This window comes from Schistocerca gregaria, chromosome 11 (genome assembly GCF_023897955.1).
Source record: "Schistocerca gregaria isolate iqSchGreg1 chromosome 11, iqSchGreg1.2, whole genome shotgun sequence".
NCBI lineage: Eukaryota > Metazoa > Arthropoda > Insecta > Orthoptera > Acrididae > Schistocerca > Schistocerca gregaria.
In genome coordinates this window covers 108,777,409-108,796,099 of record NC_064930.1, presented here as the reverse complement: position 1 = coordinate 108,796,099, position 18,691 = coordinate 108,777,409, and the positions used below count along the sequence as shown (strand labels likewise).

Here is an 18,691-nt window from a genome sequence, read left to right as displayed (position 1 = left end):
CCTAAATGGTTGTTTTCAAAGAGTTGATTTTTAAGTGAGTCAAACGCTTTGTGATTTTAGAAATTCATCGTACATTCTCGCATATAGTTCATCTTGCATAAAAGGAAATTTGGTTTCAAACCACTGTTCGCAATATTTTCCCATGACCTGTTAGAAATAGGTTCATTTCAGTAGTTGTCAGAGAGCACCAGATACTAGATGTTACCACACTTGCGCAGCTACGATGATGTAGGAGGCCAGTATGTTCGTACGCGTAAAACATAAAAAGATCTCTCATTATGTCATAAAAGAAACAAGACATCAGAGGATACTTCAAGACCATCGGAAATTCGTGAACCATACTAAAATGCATAATTCGGCTTAAAATGCATATTCGTATGTCCAGATATGTAGATTTCCTTGGAGTACCAGTACTGTATTATCTTATGTTTTGTTCTTTATTATGGTATAATGCCATATGAGCACTTTAAATGTAGCGAACAGTTGAAACTAGCCAATAGTGTGAAATTAAACACTGTTTCAAATAAATTGACTACCTGGTGGAAAAGATTAATAAAAATCAAATCTCTTTAGAAAACCGAGAAAAATAACTTAATTGTTCTGCAAGGCAATTAATGCTTCACGGTTAGGAAGGTGGAAATAAAATCTAAAACTAGTAACATACTTTACCTTCCGTAATTATTCGAACGTATTTTACTTCATTTGACAGCTACCTGCCACAAAAATCAGTTTATTATTATTTAACGTGAGAGCAATAAATGAAGAGGAAACAACACAATCATTGAACGTAAACACAGGTCACGTGGAGACGACCCACCTCTCCACAACTCTGACTGCTCTGTGCATCAACCCCAGATTTACTATATTTCCGAACTGAGGCAATATTAGATAGTGGTGCCCAGCCACACTTCTGTAACCAGAAGCGAGAGAAGGTACTGCTCATGTGAGACTCAATTGTGCATGCGCAAGAGGCTGCCCACAACTGCTCAAACGAATCTAATTTAAACAGTTGTCACGTCACGGTCATCGGAGGCAATTTGTTGTTATGAAGCATTGCGTAGTCTTCCTAAAGCTTTTGACACACTTTGCTGTTTTATTTTCGTTTTTCTGTCTCTTGTTCATGTTTTGTTGCTGCAGTATCATTCTGCAGTAGTGGGATACAGTAATATCCTTTGTTAGAGTATTGGTTCTTCCCAGTGAAAAAACAAAAATTTAACTGAAGACTAAACAATTCTACCGTTTTTCCCACTTTTCTCCCGGATGAAAAAATTCCCGGGTTTTTCCTGGATCTCCCGGTTGTCCCAGGTCGTATACACCCAGTCATCGCATTCTGTTGACACCCAGTGGTTCAAATACACTCTTCTATTTAAAGCAACTGTAGTTTCCCATGCAGTTTGCCTTTGCTACAACTATCAACAAGGCACGTGGGTCAATCACCTTGTGTGGCAATATTAAAAAGCCCAAGCAATGCTGGGTACTGCAGCTAGTATTTCTATAAATATGGAAGAAGTTTCGTCAAATTATTTGCACGTTATCGAGAGACATGAAATTTCCAGATATTATGTGTGTTGCTGTCATTAACGCCACGTGGGTATTTCAACGTTAACAAAGTTACTCTTTACCGGATCTTGAAAGAAGTTTTATTGTGAGTCAGTCAATCAATTTGACCCTTCATACTGTAATTTTCAAATTAAATTTTACTTTGTGGGTACACAGACTGACAGCTATGAACTGCTTAGGGAACGTTTTACTTGTCTTGAGTGACTTGCGTATCAAGAAAATTGTTAAGTATACATCTCTATAATCTCATGGAGTGGTGCATATGTTGACTTCAGGCCCACAGTATAAGTAAAAAACCACCTACATATCTGGATGTAATCGCGAACTTTTTCCTCTTTGTTGTCCAATAGCCTAGAAATTTGTTAGATAACTAAGAGGGCAGTTATAGTCTGTTAGTAGCCGAATTTCTAGGAGGGAACATGTTTGAGGGAGCTTGTGTCTGTATATGTGGGGATGGATTATATATCTGTGTGTGTGTGTGTGTGTGTGTGTGTGTGTGTGTGTGTGTGTGTGATATAAAATTTTGAAAGTTATCTTTGCCTGACGGCGACCTTTACTGAAGACCAGAGCAGCTAGCATGATGAGCATAGTTGTAGCTCTGAAATGAGAGCAAAAAGGAGATGTGACCTGTTGTTGAAATATGACGGGTGACCACTGCTGCTTTCACAGTAATTACCAAATGACATTAGTAAGAATCTCATTCTAACTACACCCCTTTTTAAGTCAAAATTATTCTTTGAACACAGTCTGCCATAAGATTAACCTCTTACTGCAATACATCACCAATCTTTTCCAATGACTGTTCCTGGTAGAAGCTATTCTTATTGTTCCATTAATTGTCTTGCATTTTAAAGACATACTGCTTCATAATTACAAGTTCAAACTAATTCAGATCCATTTCCTTAATTAATATTTGGGATTTATACTTAGAAAATTTCTAAATTTTGCATTTATTTCATACTGTTAGCCCTACTGCACCAAAATGGCAGTAACATTGAAGTTTAATGGTATTCCACATGCAAACACACACTTTATGAACCCGAATGCTACTAAGAAAAAGTGTATGAGAACTAATCTATTTAACCCCACTTCATCTGAGGCATGTATTCACTACTGTGTAACTTCCACAAGCAACTTGTGCAACCATTTCCAGACGTGTTTACATTACAACAAAAGCTTGCACAGGTTATGTTCCAGGAACTTGTTGGGAATATTTGCTGAAGTTTGTTAGTCGAATCATAGGTAGACAAGAGCAAGGTTACAGTATCTTTCTGGGAATGTCTTACACAAATTTCAAATACCTCTTCTCCATTTTACGGTAAAATAATTGAAAACAGGACACAAAAATGCAACAAGCTACTGTATAACACCAAGTGATCACCTTTCAATTCTTCATGCATTATGTTTGCAGTAACATATAAAAAATCAACTAACTTTTTAAGACACCTGTACTGCTGTTCTACTGCTTCTTGTAAAAAAAAAGTAATCAGAAATGGCAACGTCACTTCTCACTTCATTGGCTGAACTGGCCATTATGTATGCTTCAGGGTTTCAATATTACATTCATTTTGGCCCATCCAACTTTATGCTTTTCTCCTTTTTGACAGAGAGATGTTCAAACCGATATTGAACTCTCAAATCTTCTGGAAGTGTGAGAGAACTTCCAGCAACTGACAGGTACTTGCAGCAAGAAAACACTTCCACTAACTTGCAAAAGTTAGTTCTGGAAGTCTTGCTGGGGGGCACTTCATCATAAAATTTGGTGAAGCAGCTTGTCTACATGTACCTTGTGGAAGTTTACTTGAAAGACGTCACATGCCTCTACAATGTGTTCCCGACAGACCTCTCTCTGGGATAGTATTCTGATGCCGTCAACAGTCGGTCTATCGACCTCACATCAAAATGCATCATAAAAGGTAGTTTTTAGTTTTAAACTTTTGGTATATTGCCCTACCCCACCCTCCCTCTCTTGTACTTGGCTACGATGGAATCACATGCCACTATACAAATCCTGTACATAAGAGTAGTCTTATCACTAACTTTTTGTATAAAACAAAGGCCCAAAAATCTGTGATGTTCGTAAATACAAGTATGAGCAGTATTTAAGAAAATAAATAAATCAATCAAAAATTTCTATGGGTAACAAACACAAAAGTACTTACAATTTCCTCTTTGATTATTATCTGTGCTGATTCATGATCATTCTGAAATGTAGAAACCTGTGAACAAAACAAATGAGTATGATTAGCCTGCTTCTACAGAATTACAGCTGCTTTAACTGAAATGGAAGCAAATGCTAGAGTGGATAATGGTCCCCATCCCCTGAAATATCTGTTGTGATGACAGCCTGATCTGTCGTCGTAGAGTGGTTGGGTTAAGTTAGCACGTAATAAGTTAGTTATGAGTTGGTGCAGCTACTGAATGTGAATGCCAAATAAAGGTTGTCAGGCTAAAGTCTAGATCAGAGACAGCACTGGTCACAACGGTATTTCCCTACTGCTCATAGGTTGGCAATATGTCAGCTGCATGTACCCAATGGGACGATAGTTTCACATAACCAGCAAGATGTGAGAAAAGACAATGTATTTGTACGAGCTGCTTTGAAATCTATAATCTCGGTTGTTTCTTTCGAGTATGTCACAAAGTCTGAAGCGGTTGTTAGGATGGGACCTGGGAGCACAGATTATTTTTCCATAATGGATTTCACATCAATATTGATGTGAGAATATGGCAATACTCCTCCGTACCTTGCTTGGAAAAATGTAGTCTGCCACTGCCCTCTCACTGGTGGTACAGAGACAGCAGCTAACACAACTCCTTTAGTTCCCCCAGACCCCCTCCCTCCAATACGACCCCAATAAGACACTGAGTGTTGAGAATACTGCTGCATGCACGAAGTATCAAGATAAATTGACATAAGCTGTATTAGATAATGAGTAAGTCCTGAAGGGTACTTTTATGTGTATTATTTACTTATATCGTACGTAAACAATGGAAAATGGATGGGGCAATAGCCCACTAAATAACTTCTTCCAAACCAATGCACAATTCGCAACTTAATAACTTTCTTATACAGGGCATTCATTTTAAGTAAAGACAATGAAATATCTCGAGAACTACACGTCAGACCCAGAAAAGTTTGATATGTTGAGGGAATACAACATTGCGGATGGAATTTCTAATTAGAAGTTATTGAATATTGGCCTGCACTACCCTCACAGCACAGAGGTGGGCCCACGTGCCACTGAATATTCAAGGGCTACTGAGTAACATGTCACAAATTACGACTGCTTATCCATTTCTATTCCTCTACAGTGCCATCTAGGGAAAAATGAAGAAAATGCTTCAGACAAAATATATGTAGATTTTGCTGTAAAAATCTTAATCTGCAATAAAAACAGGGGTTCCCATTGAAGATTTAAAAGCCAGGCCCCTTCCCCCTCCGACCCGCATGCAGGGTGGTGGTGGGGAGTGTGTTATCAGTGGATGTCAACCTCCAAGACAAACAAATTGCAATTATAACTTTTTTTATCTATTTTTTTTTTGTTTCATATATTTCAATGTCTTCAATTAAAATGAACACCCTATAAATTACTTACACAAGTACTATATCTGGAAGGAACATAGCTTACCTTGGCACCATTTGTGTCTGCTGATACATTTGGGAGACCCAATAGCTCTATCACCTTATCACCAAATTCCTGAAACAAAATGTCTTTTCTTAGTAAAGGCTCAATCCTGACGTTGGCTAGTATCTTCAAATTACACACCTTAAAACTGCACACCTTACGTGTGAAAGTTATGATAAATAGTTGATTTATTCATTCATCTGATTAATATTGTTATCACTAAACACACACTTGCAATCATTACTAACAACATACGTGTTTTTGCACAGAAGACAAATATTGGAATAGTAAAAGTAACTGCAAACAAACACACAGTTACTTTGTCCCAGCACCACACTTTAAGTTGACCGTTATTTCTGAATAATGATATTGATCAAAAGCTTATCACTGATTTCAGCCGTATTTACACGTTTGTCAACAAATGCCTTGTCTACTGTGAAATATACCGTTAGTTTCACTTCTTGCATTTTGTGCTCAGTCTAAAAGGAGTTCCACATAACGCCTCTTTATTTCGGCATGACTTCTGAAAAGCTACAACCACTTCACACCAGAGAAAATATACAACTTCAGAGAGCTAAAGACAAACTGGACTGCAATACCCCAATACAGATTGACGTACTGCAAATTCACATAAAATAACATGCTTATAACTTTTTTGTAAACTTCCAATATCTGCTCAGCATTTGCTATGTAATATTTTCAAGTTTCTGAATTACGACTTGTTACTGAAAACCCATTTTACAAGATATCAGAACATTTAAAATAAACATTATCAATATTTCTTAAAGATGTGGAATTGAACTATATGAACCTCACTGTAAAGTTGTTAACTGTACATTTAATGTCTAAACCTATTCTTCTATAAAATGTTAATGGCGAATAAAGAATATAACTGAATTGGATGCATTGTTCAACAGGTGCTGCTACCTTCTTACAGATTAATATATAGTGAAGTATATACCTTTATCACCACCACCACCACCACCACCACCTAAGACTGATTATGCCTTTCAGCATTCAGTCTGGAGCAAAGCCAGCCTTATATAATTCCTCCATGATCCCCTATTCAGTGCTAACATTCGTGCCTCTTCTGATGTTAAACCTATTACTTCAAAATCATTCTTAACCGAATCCAGGTACCTTCTCCTTGGTCTACCCTGACTCCTCCTACCCTCTACTGCTGAACCCATGAGTCTCTTGGGTAACCTTGCTTCTCCCATACGTGTAACATGACCCCACCATCTAAGCCTGTTCGCCCCGACTGCTACATCTATAGAGTTCATTCCCAGTTTTTCTTTGTTTTCCTCATTGTGGACACCCTCCTGCCATTGTTCCCATCTACTAGTACCTACAATAATCCTAGCTACTTTCATATCCATAACCTCAACCTTGTTGATAAGATAACCTGAATCCACCCAGCTTTCACTCCCATACAACGAAGTTGGTCGAAAGATTGAACGGTGCACAGATAACTTAGTCTAGGTACTGACTTCCTTCTTGCAGAAGAGAGTAGATCGTAGCTGAGCGCTCACTGCATTAGCTTTGCTACACCTCGCTTCCAGTTCTTTCACTATGTTGCCATCCTGTGAGAATATGCATCCTAAGTACTTGAAACTGTCCACCTGTTCTAAGTTTGTTCCTCCTGTTTGGCACTCAATCCGTTTATATTTCTTTCCCACTGACATTACTTTCGTTTTGGAGATGATAATCTTCATACCATAGTCCTTACATTTCTGATCTAGTTCTGAAATATTACTTTGCAAACTTTCAATCGAATCTGCCATCACAACTAAGTCATCCGCATATGCAAGACTGCTTGTTTTGTGTTCACATATCTTAATCTCAGCCAGCCAGTCTATTGTTTTCAACATATGCAACAGGTTGCATCCTTGCCTTACCCCTGAAACTACTCTGAACCATGAACTCAATTTACCGTCAACTCTAACTGACGTCTGACTATCCATGTAAATACCTTTAATTGCTTGCAAAAGTTTGCCTCCTATTCCATAATCTCGTAGAACAGACAATAACTTCCTCCTAGGAACCCGGTCATATGCCTTTTCTAGATCTATAAAGCATAGATAGAATTCCCTGTTCCACTCTTAACACTTCTCCATTTGCCGTAAGCTAATGATCTGGTCCTGACAACCTCTAAGAGGCCTAAACCCACACTGATTTTCATCCAATTGGTCCTCAACTAATACTCGCACTTTCCTTTCAACAATAGCTGAGATGATTTTACCCATAACACTGATTAAAGAGATACCTCTGTAGTTGTTACAATCTTTTCTGTTTCCATGTTTGAAGATTGGTGTGATTACTGCATTTATCCAGTCTGATGGAACCTGTCCCGACTCCCAGGCCATTTCAATTATCCTGTGTAGCCATTTAAGACCTGACATTCCACTGTATTTGATGAGTTCTGACTTAATTTCATCCGCCCCAGCTGCTTTATTGCACTGCAGTCTAATGACTATTTTCTCCACTTTCTCAAATGTGATCCTATTTCCATGATCATTCCTATCCCATTCTACCTCGAAATCTGAAACATTACTGATCACATTTTCACCTACGTTGAGCAACTCTTCAAAATATTCCCTTCATCTGCCCAAGGCATCCACAGGATTCACCAGCAGTTTTCCTGACTTGTCCAAAATACTTGTCATTTCCTTCTTACCTCCTTTTTGAAGACTGCTAATTACACTCCAGAATGGTTTTCCAGCAGCTTGATCCATAGTCTCCAACCTGTTTCCAAAGTCTTCCCAAGATTTCTTCTTCGATGCTCCAATTATCTGTTTGGCTTTGTTTCTTTCTTCAACATAACTCTCTGTCTACCTGAGTTCTAGTATGTAGCCATTTTTGATAGGCCGCCTTTTACCTTTTACAGGCTGTCTTAACTGTGTCATTCCACCATGCTGTTTGCTTCATCCTACTTTTACACACTACTGTTCCAAGACATTCTTTAGCCACTTCTAGTACTGTGTCCCTGTACCTTGTCCATTCCTTTTCCAATGACTGTAATCGACTACATTCAACTAACTGGTACCTTTCTGAGATCACTGTTATGTACTTGTGCCTGATTTCCTTATCCTGAAGTTTCTCCACTCTTATCGTCCTACATACGGACCTGACCTCCTGCACTTTCGGCCTCACAATCCCAATTTCACTGCAGATTAAATAATTATCAGTGTCATCAAAGAATCCCCTGAATACACGTGTGTCCCTCACAGCCTTCCTGAATTCCTGATCTGTTATTATACAGTCAATGACAGATCTGGTTCCCCTGCATTCTCAAGTATACCAGCGAATGTTCTTATGTTTAAAAAAGGAGTTTGTGATTTCTAAGCCCATACTGGCACAGAAATCCAAGAGTTGTTTCCTGTTCCTGTTGGCCTCCTTATCCTCTCCAAATTTACCCATAACTTTTTCATACCCTTCTGTTCGATTTCCAATCCTGGCGTTAAAATCACCCATGAGCAGAACACTGTCCTTGTCCTTTACTCTAACAACTACATCACTGAGTGCCTCATAAAAACTATCCATCTTATCTTGATCTGTCCCTTCACAATGCGAATATACTGACACAATCCTAATTTTCTTGCTAGCCACTGTCAAATCTATCCACATCAGTCGTTCGTTTACATACCTTATTGTAACTACGCTGGGTTCCATTTCTTTCCTGATGTAAAGCCCTACACCCCATTGTGCTATTCCTGCTTTGACTCCTGACAGGTAGACCTTGTATTCTCCCACTTCTTTCTCACCCCTTACCCGAATGTCACTAACAGCTAAAACGTCCAGCCCCATCTTACTTGCAGCCTCTGCCAGCTCTACCTTCTTCCCAGAGTAGCCCCCACTGATATTAATAGCTCTCCATCTCATTACCATTTGTTTGCCAAGTCGTATCTTAGGATCCCTTGTTTGTCAGTTAGAGGTGGGACTCCGTCACCTCCAAAGGTCCGAGGCATTTTGCTCTGATTGTTGCCAGCATCATATTTAAAGTACCAGGGAAGTAGGTTGCTTGCCTTACTTGCCCCGAGTCCCATTGGGTTTTACCCTAACGGCTGAGGGACTAACCGGTGGATTTGGTAGTATGAGCACAAAGGTGACCATGACTCAGAATATGTCCCAGATGCCCAGCCTTATTCCAAAGTAACTGGTATGCCGACTGTAGGGACCACTTAGCCACTCATACGTTGCCCGTGGTTCATGAACTAGGACATGACTACAGGAACCCACACCATGAACCACCTTTATGCCAAGAAAATTTGTAAATACACTTAAGTTGCCCAACACCACACCCTTGATGACTGGTGTGTGTATACTGATAATGAGATTGACATTTTTATATTAGGTGGTCATAGAATTCATTTTAACAAAATTTGTCACACACTATTCAGTTGTGTTACATTACTTCACAGGGACCAGAATTACAGAAAGTAAATAAATAGACCATAAAATAAAAAACTGCAATGAGAAAACACAGCTGTACTTACAGTTTCCTCTTTGATTATTATCTGTGCTGAATCTTTATCATTCTGGCGTGTTGAAATCTGCAAAAAACAAAACAAGAGAGTATAGTTAGACTGACACTACAGAATGGGAGCTTCTTTAACTGAACTAGAACCAATGGCAGGAGTAGGGTATCGGACATCAACCCCTGAAGTCCCAGTTTTGGCGACAGAACAATCTTTAGCGTAACTGGTTGTGTAGGTTGTTGGAAGGCAGCATTTGGTAGCCAGTTGGCGAAGCTGCAGATGTGAATATCACACTAACGTTCTCAGGCTAAAGTGTAGATCGGCACCAGAATCAGCCACAGTGGTGTTTCTTTACTGCTGGCAAATTAGCAATCAGCTTCACATACCCAATGGGACAACAATTTCACATAACCAAAGGGAGGCAAGAAAAGAGGCAACTTATTTCTATGAGCAGCATTGGAATCTATATACTTAGTAGCCACTAATATTTGGTTGTTTCTTCCAAGTATGTCACGATTTCTAACGTGGTTGTCAACAGTGCAATCACAGCTTAGCTGCTATTTTCACACACAGCAGATTTCACATCTACATTGATGTGAGAATGTGCCACTATTCCTTCGTCTCTCATTTGGAAACACATCTGCCCACTGTTCCCTCATTGGCTGTGCAGAGCCAGCTACTGACACATCCCCTTCTCCTTCCCATCATACCTCTCTTCTAATGTTCACAACACTGTTGCGCAGAACACTCACGAACACCACTTACCTCAATCTAGAAATTTCACCACTTTACATTGCAAAAACTTTTGAAGTCCAATATAAATTCAGAAAACCTATATCAGATAATGGAAAAGTGTCTGACAAGTATTTTGATGCACATTTTGTACATGTATTGTACGTACATTATAAAAATTGGAGTATTCCCCTATGTAATTCGTAATGAACCAATCTACTTTTCACAACTTAATATGCTTCTTACATATTACATACAGAAGTTTAAATCCAGAAGGGACATAGCTTACCTTGAGACTATTTGCATCAGCCGATACATTATCGAGACCAAACAGCTCTATCACCTTATCCCCAAATCCCTGAAACAAAATGTCTTTCCTTAGTAAAGGCTCACCCCCCTTACATTGGCTAGTATCTAGAAAGTATACAACTTATGTGTGGAAGCAATGGTAAATGGTTCATTCGATCTTATATTTGTATATTTCAACAATTTAACATTCAGAACACACACACACACACACACACACACACACACACACACACACACACACACACACACACACACACACCATTTGTTCTGCATGGAGTACAAACGATGAGGAATGACACTGAGCAAAAGCTCATTGGTGATTTCAGCCTCATTTACATACTTGTCAACAAAATCCACCTCTACTGTGAAGTAACTAGTTAGCTTTACTCCTTATGCTTTGTTCGCAGTCTGCATTTAATGCAGCTCTTCACACTAGTCTGTCCTTTGCAAGCCTCTCCATCTCTGCACAACTCCTGTATGGCACACCAATTAGAAGCTGCTTAATGTATTGCAGTCTCTGTCTCCCTCTACAATTTCTACCACCACACTTCTTTCCACTACCAGATTAAGCATTCCTCAGTGTCTCAGAGTGTGTCTTAGTGACCAACTGCTTCTTCTGGCCACATTGTGCTGTAATGTTGCTTTCTCCTCAGTTTGATTCAGAATGTCTTCATGAACTGAATTGGTTTGTGGGAAAAAGAACTGTGTACATTTTTCTTACTTTTCAGGAGAGACAAGAAACTGTGATTGTTAAACAATTTGACAGACTGAACTGAAATTTGACATTTGTTGCTCGCTACTCATACATACTGTGAATGAAAATAATTTTCGTGTCTTCTAAAAATATCTTATGAAAAAAAATTGAAAATTTATAACATAGATCCTTTCTCCAGTCAACAAGGGACTTTAGCACTTTTATGACTATGTTCAAAATTACACATTCTGAACTAAAGCTCAAATTCATTAACTAACTATTTGAAAATTATTTTCAACTGAACATGAAAACAGCTGCTTCATAGAATTCAAAGTTCTGGATAGTTCATAATTTGTCATGGCAAGTTATCACTTGCAGTCGGTCATTTCAATATATCTTCATAAAAAAATAAAATAAATTAAAAAATCTCAGCATCTTCTCCATCGATGTACTTAACCATTTTCTGAATATCTGCAGTTTTCTTTTTTATTGATTCTAACCTTTTTCCATCACATAGCCTTTGCAAGCCAATTTGAATCAAAGCACGTATAGTTTTTGCCAGATTAACGGAGTAACTGACACAGCTGTTTACAAAGGGCAGCATGTCACGACTCCTGGCTTTATTGCACCATAACGAAATTCTTTGAACATCGCCAAGGAATTTTTTTTGCCCCCCCCCCCCCCTCTCGTGACGAGAGGTCTTGAGATGGGCCGTTTCCCTAGACTGCACACTTCTTTTGTACTGATGAAGCCACCACGTGTCAAGATCCATTATGTCTTCACATTCCACCATAGCAGGAAAAATACTGTTTGCTATTATGTCCACATCTCTTTATGGGTGTAAACTCTGTCACGTTCTTTACAGACTAATGGAAAAAATGGTAGAAGCCTACCTCAGGGACGATCAGTTTGGATTCCGTAGAAATGTTGGAACACGTGAGGCAATACTGACCCTACAACTTATCTTCGAAGGAAGATTAAGGAAAGGCAAACCTACATTTCTAGCATTTGTAGATTTAGAGAAAGCTTTTGACAATGTTGATAGGAATACTCAGTCTCAAATTCTGAAGGTGGCAGGGGTCAAATACAGGGAATGAAAAGCTATTTACAATTTAGTTGTAGAAGTTTAGGGGCATGAAAGGGAAGCAGTGGTTGGGAAGGGAGTGAGGCAAGGTTGTAGCCTATCCACAATGTTATTCAATCTGCATACGGACTATCAACTGTGCTAGATTCCAGTGTGCCGGTCGTCAAAAGGAAGCCATGACGGTGGATAGTATTGGGACAGTTCAAGACGGACAGCTGCGCAGATGCATAAACGAAACAATCAGTCTAGTTTCTAACAGATAAGAGGACGGTACAAACGCAGGAGGGTGGTTCGATCTGTTCCCCAGGAAATACTGTTGAGGACACTTAACATTGAGGGACCACATACAGTGGGCTGCCAGGTAAGATACATGGAAGGACCAAGAAAGTTTCCTACTGAGCAGGAGCCCCAGGAATTTCAGTTTCAATAAATGGAAGAGCACAAGGCCCAACAAGTACAGGAGGTGGAAGAAACCAATTGCATCACCAGAAATTCATACAAACGGTTTTGTCAGTGGAGAAACTAAAGCCATTACGGATGCTCCGTGAATAAAGACTATCGAGACATTGCCGAAGAGGCCGCGAAGTGAGAGAAATCTGGGCAAAAATCGTCAATGAAAAAAGAGTCAGAGATGCCCAGCAGGAGAGCTAGTGGCGATGGCAATGAGGACGAAGGTCGAAGCGGAAACCTGAGGCACAACCCACGTGTACCTTTAAAACTCATTCGTTTAAAAATTCCTGAAGGAAACGAGGGATGCTACCTCAGAAGCCGCACGTGTAGAGTATGGAGGATACCCGTCCTTCGGCAGGTGTCGAAGACTTTGTCCAAATCGAAAAACACAACCACATTCTGTGATTTCTGCAGAAAACCATTCACGACACGGGTGGACAAAGTGACGACACGGTCAACTGCAGAACGGCACGCTCAAAAGCCGCACTGTGCAGTAGTTAGAAAATTGCGAAACTCGAGGCACCGTACCAGTCAGGCGTGAAGCATACTTTGCATCACAGTATTTCATTTAAGTCCACAGACATATCGTGACACAGCACTTAACAGATATTTGAAAGTTGTGCAGCGTTAGTTGAATTTAGTGATACTAAACTTCTAATTGTTGTTGTTTATAGGTCCCCAAACTCCAACCTCAGAGCATTTCTGCTCAATCTAGATAGGGTTCTTGATTCACTTTGAAGGAAGTACCAGAAAGTAGTTATATGTGGTAACTTCAATATTAATTTTGTATATGATTGTACAAGAAAAAGGATGTTGGTAGATCTCCTAAATTCATATGATCGGATGCAAACTGTGTTGGACTAGGGTGCAGAGGAACAGTAGCACTGTCAGACAATATTTTTATTCATTCTTCATTACTAGATGGGTATTCTGTTAGTAAAAGCGTGAATGGCCTTTCAGACCATGATGCACTAATTTTAACACTAAAAAGCTTTCGTACTCAAACCAATGTTATATTTAGTTACAAACTATGCAGGAAAGTTAATCCAACAGCAATAGAGTGTTTTTTAAAACTTGTCAAGGAACAAGAGTGGCAAGATGTTTATCGTGCCGATAATATAGACGATAAAGACAATGCTTTCCATAACACATTTCTCATGCTCTTCGAGAGTTGCTTTCCATTAGCACATTCTAAATGGGGTACGAGCAGTAATGGGTTTGCTCGGGTGGCTGACTAGTGGGATAAGGATATCATGTAGAAGAAATCGGGAATTATATCAAAATGTTAGAAGTAGTCACAATCAAGCTACAGTAGCCCATTACAAACAGTATTGTAAGGTGCTTAAAAATGTTATTAGGAAGGCAAAGAGTATGTGGTATGCAAGTAGAATAGCTAATTCACAGGATAAAATTAAAACCATATCGTCAGTTGTGAGGGAAGTGTCTGGTCAGCAACACAGGGTCAACGATATAAAATCAGTTCACAGTAAAAATATTTCTGTTGCTGATAAATCAGATATATGCACAGTATTTAACAATCATTTTCTGAGCATTGCTGGTGAATTAAATAAAAATTTGGTTTCTACAGGAAATCATATCAATTTCTTGGCAAATGAATGCCTTTCCGAGATTGATGTCTGAAATACTCCTCTGTGATACAGACCAGAGGGAGATTGAGTCAATAATTAAATCACTGAGGACTAAGGACTCTCATGGTTACGATGGAGTGTCTAGCAGAATATTAAAGTACTGTGCTGCACATGTTAGCCCTGTATTTAGCCATATTTGTAATTTTTCCTTTAGGAGTGGTCTGTTTCCTGAGCGATTAAAATACTCCGTAATAAAGCCGGTTTATAGAAAGGGAGAAAGTGATCATGTAGATAATTTTAGACCTATTTCTGTGCCATCAGTGTTTGCAAAAGATATTGAAAAGGCTGTGTATGTGAGGATAATTGATCAGTTTATACCACACAAATTGCTATCAAATGTACAGTTGGGATTTAGAAGTAGTTTAGAAACTGAAAATGCTATAATCTCTATTCTCTGTGAGGTACTGGATGGGTTAAACAAAAGGTTTCAAACACTTGGCACTTTTTTTTTTCCTAACTAAGGCATTTGATTGTGTTGATCACAAAATATTGCTCCTTAAGTTGGACGATTATGGAATACGGGGAGTAGCTCACAATTGGTTCACCTCTTACCTTAGCAACAGATAGCAAAAGGTCATTATTCACAATGTTGAGAATGGCGGTGATGTGAGGTCTGAATGGGGTACAGTCAAGAGAGGGGTGCCCCAGGGATCAGCGTTGGGGCCGCTCCTGTTCCTTATTTATATAAATGATATGCCCTCAAGTATTATAGGTAACTCTAAAATATTTCTGTTTGCTAATGACACTAGCTTGGCAGTAAAGGATGTTGTGTGCAACATTGACTCGGTTTCAAATATTGCAGTACATGACCTCAGTTCATGGCTTGTAGAAAATAAACTAACGTTGAATCACAGACTCATTTCTTACAGTTTGTAACATTTAATTAACCAAAACCTGATGTTTTAATTTCACAGAACTGGCATATGATTAGTTAAACTGAACAGTTCAAATTTCTAGGTGTTCAGATAGATAAAAAACTGTCATGGAAGGCCCACATTCAGGATCTTGTTCAAAGACTTAATACTGCCATTTTTACTATTCGAACGCTATCAGAAGTGAGTGATACTTCGACAGGAAAATTCATCTACTTTGCTTATTTTCATTCGCTTATGCCGAATGGTATTATATTTTGGGGTAACTCTTCCCATTCTACATGGATATTTTTGGCTCAAACGGGTGGTTTGGGCAATAAGTAGTGTGAGTTCACGAACCTCTTGCCGATCTCTGTGCACGAGTCTGGGTATTTTGACATTGGCCTCTCAATATGTGTATTCCTTATTGTCGTTTCTTGTTACCAATATTATTTTATTCCCAAGAATAAGAAGCTTTCACTCGATTAATACTCGGTAGAAATCAAACCTGCTTTTGGATCGGACTTCCTTAACTCTTGTGCAAAAAGGTGTGTAGTATACTGCTACATCCATTTTCAATAAGCTGCCACTCGAATTCAAAAATCTTAGCAGTAACCCACGCAATTTCAAATCGAAACTAAAGAGCCTCCTCACGTGTTACTCCTCCTATTCTGTTGAGAAGTTCCTTGAAAATCAAGCCAATTCCTATTGTACGGCTGACAGCGTTTACTTAAAACTTATGGACCAACTTTTTCCAGGTTCACGAACATTTAGTTTTATCTGTTATTACTTTTATGTCTTAATTTCATGTACTGACATGTTCCATGACCTTTGAGATTTGCTTCTCAATTTGGTCCAACGGAACCTGACGTGTAAATAAATGAAAAGTAAATCACCTTGCAAACACAGCCGATGAGAGAAATAGGGCGGAAGTTAGAAAGATGGTGTGTGTACTTACCGGGCTTAGGTATGGGTACAACAGTGGCTCCACACTAACATCTGGGAAATGTGCCCTCTGCCCAAATGCGGTTGTACGTATGAAGCAGAAAGTGCTTGCCCACAAGAGAAAGGTGCTGCAACATCTGAATGTGAACATATCTGGCCCTGGGACGAAGGATCAGGATGAAGCGAGAGCACAATCTATGTCCCTCATAGTAAAGGCGATATTGTAGTAGTCACAATTCTGAGGAGAGTAGGGAATCGCCTGAGCCACCTGTACTCTTTTCCAACAGAGGAAGGCAGGGCGATAATGGGAGGACCTCAAAATGTCTGCAAAATGGAGGCCCAAGGTGTTGGAGATAGCAATAGGGTCCACTATGGGATCGTCTGCTACCATCAAGCCGGAAATTAAGGAACGGATCTCGGTCCCAGGGAGATGTCGGAGGTTGGTCTACAGGATGGAAGAGGGAGTGGAACCATTGAAAGAAATAGAGGATGAAATTCATCTAGCTTTTTACGTATACCAAAGAATGCAAAGACACTGTGCACCAACTGTTTTAATAAATGCAGTTTGCCATCAGAATGACGGTTAAAAACACAGAGAGCATCTCTGCACGTGTATTGCATTGAGGCTCACCTCATTCCATCAACAGACCAGGACATGGTGTGGTAAAGAGGAACTGTGAGGAACGAAATATTCCACGGCAGTAAGGATAAAGTTTGCAAGATATTCCACCTGGTCATCGCAACTGGGGAAATTTTGTTCGTCGAAAGTTGCCAGGGAGGAGAAAAGCCTCCAGTCGGCTTTAGTAATCTGCCATTTGGGTATGCACATAGGTGAGGTAGGAGTCGGCAAACGGATACTACATGGGAAATGGTCACTAATATGTGTCGGAAACAACAGACGACTCGATATGATGGGCAAGCTGGCAGTGCAGAAGGATAGATCCAGCTGGGAATAGGTGGGTGGAGTCTGAAAGGAATGAGAGTGCTCCTGTGTTAAGGAAGAGGTGGTTAAGTTGCTTGAAATGGTCAGCCGAGAAGGCACTTTTCTGACAGGTCCCGGGCAAACCCCAAAGCAGATGGTGCACATTAGAGTCACCAAGCAGCAGAAAGGGGGGTAGCTGTCCAATGAGTAGGAGGAAATCTGCCATGCTGAATGTCGAATGACAGAGGGATGTAAGTGATGCAAGTGAGGAAAGAAAAGGCGAACTGCAACAGCTTGAAGGCCGACAGTTAGGAGATGAACGTCATCCCATATGAGCAGTAACACTTCCCCACAAGGTTTACTGCAATCCTTGGAGCAGGTGGGGGTATGTGAAAGAAAGCTCAGAGGGGACAATTTTGCTTGCTGTAGGCAGAGAACTAATGGATGTTGCAATTCTAAGAGAAGCCGTACATCCTTGAAGGCCACAAACATTCCATGGAAGGAGTCATAATGAGGAAAGGGGAAGAAGGAAAAAATGAAGGAGTGTCACCTCGGCAGCTGCCAAGTGCCAGGCATCAAAGACACTGTTACATGACACAGAGACTAGAGGATCCTGCTCCATCAAATTGACAGAGGTGTAGGCATTCTCTCTCTGTCGATCTGCGAAGTCCGGGGCAGAAAAACGGTTGGCGGTGCACACCAGAGACAGGGAGGTCAGCCGAGTGAGAGTATCACGTGGTGACACCGTCGAAGAGGCTCTCCGAGTCGGCGAAGGAGAAGACCATTTGCCTTTGACTTCTTGGAGACTTTTGGCTTGGCAGAGGAAGACTCAGATGTTTATTAGCTGGAGGGATGTAAGAAGTCTTTGAGGGAGTATTCGTTCTTTCCTTTCTGGCCAGTCGGTTGTGGAGCAGGAGACTTCACCCTAGGAGGCAAATGTTTGGTGGTTTATTGCACAACTGAACCAGGAGACAACGATACTAGTGTGACACTGCGCAATTTCATGTCAGAGTTGAATTTGAAATCGCACCTCTACACGGCCACGTCTTCCGTGGACCGAAATCCGTAAAGCACAATACTGTAAGTGCCAGATGGTAGGACACAGGGTTTGCAACTAGCCAGTACTTGCGAGTGACCGGTAAGGCACTTTTTCCTTTACCCAGATCACCTGAACAGCCCGTTCATTGAGGTACGCAGGACAATCTTGAGATGGTCGTCATTACAGTTATGTGCAGAAATGGAGGTGGACAACCACCCTCGTGCACACGCCTACCACAGGTTACACATTTGGCCGGGTGTCGACAAGACATTCGAGTGTGGTGGAAACGATGGTAACGGTAGCAGTGCATCAGGTTCGGAAAGTACAGACTGACTGTGGTAACTTTGTA

The 18,691-nt window shown here is 40.1% G+C and overlaps 1 protein-coding gene across 5 annotated transcripts in view; it reads right to left on the bottom strand.

Moving 5' to 3' along the window:
* LOC126295376 (zinc finger protein 239-like) overlaps positions 1-18,691 on the bottom strand; it is an 87,184-nt gene that overhangs the window by 48,968 nt on the left and 19,525 nt on the right. For 3 of the 5 annotated variants that reach the window (XM_049987856.1, XM_049987857.1, XM_049987855.1), the window contains exons 4-7: positions 10,689-10,757; positions 9,686-9,742; positions 5,193-5,261; positions 3,723-3,779 (exon numbers count right to left, since the gene is read on the bottom strand). In XM_049987856.1, coding sequence (XP_049843813.1) covers positions 3,723-3,779; positions 5,193-5,261; positions 9,686-9,742; positions 10,689-10,757 — 252 coding nt within the window. The remainder of the gene's footprint in view (positions 1-3,722; positions 3,780-5,192; positions 5,262-9,685; positions 9,743-10,688; positions 10,758-18,691) is intronic. The other 2 variants (XM_049987858.1, XM_049987859.1) reach the window with 1 other exon arrangement.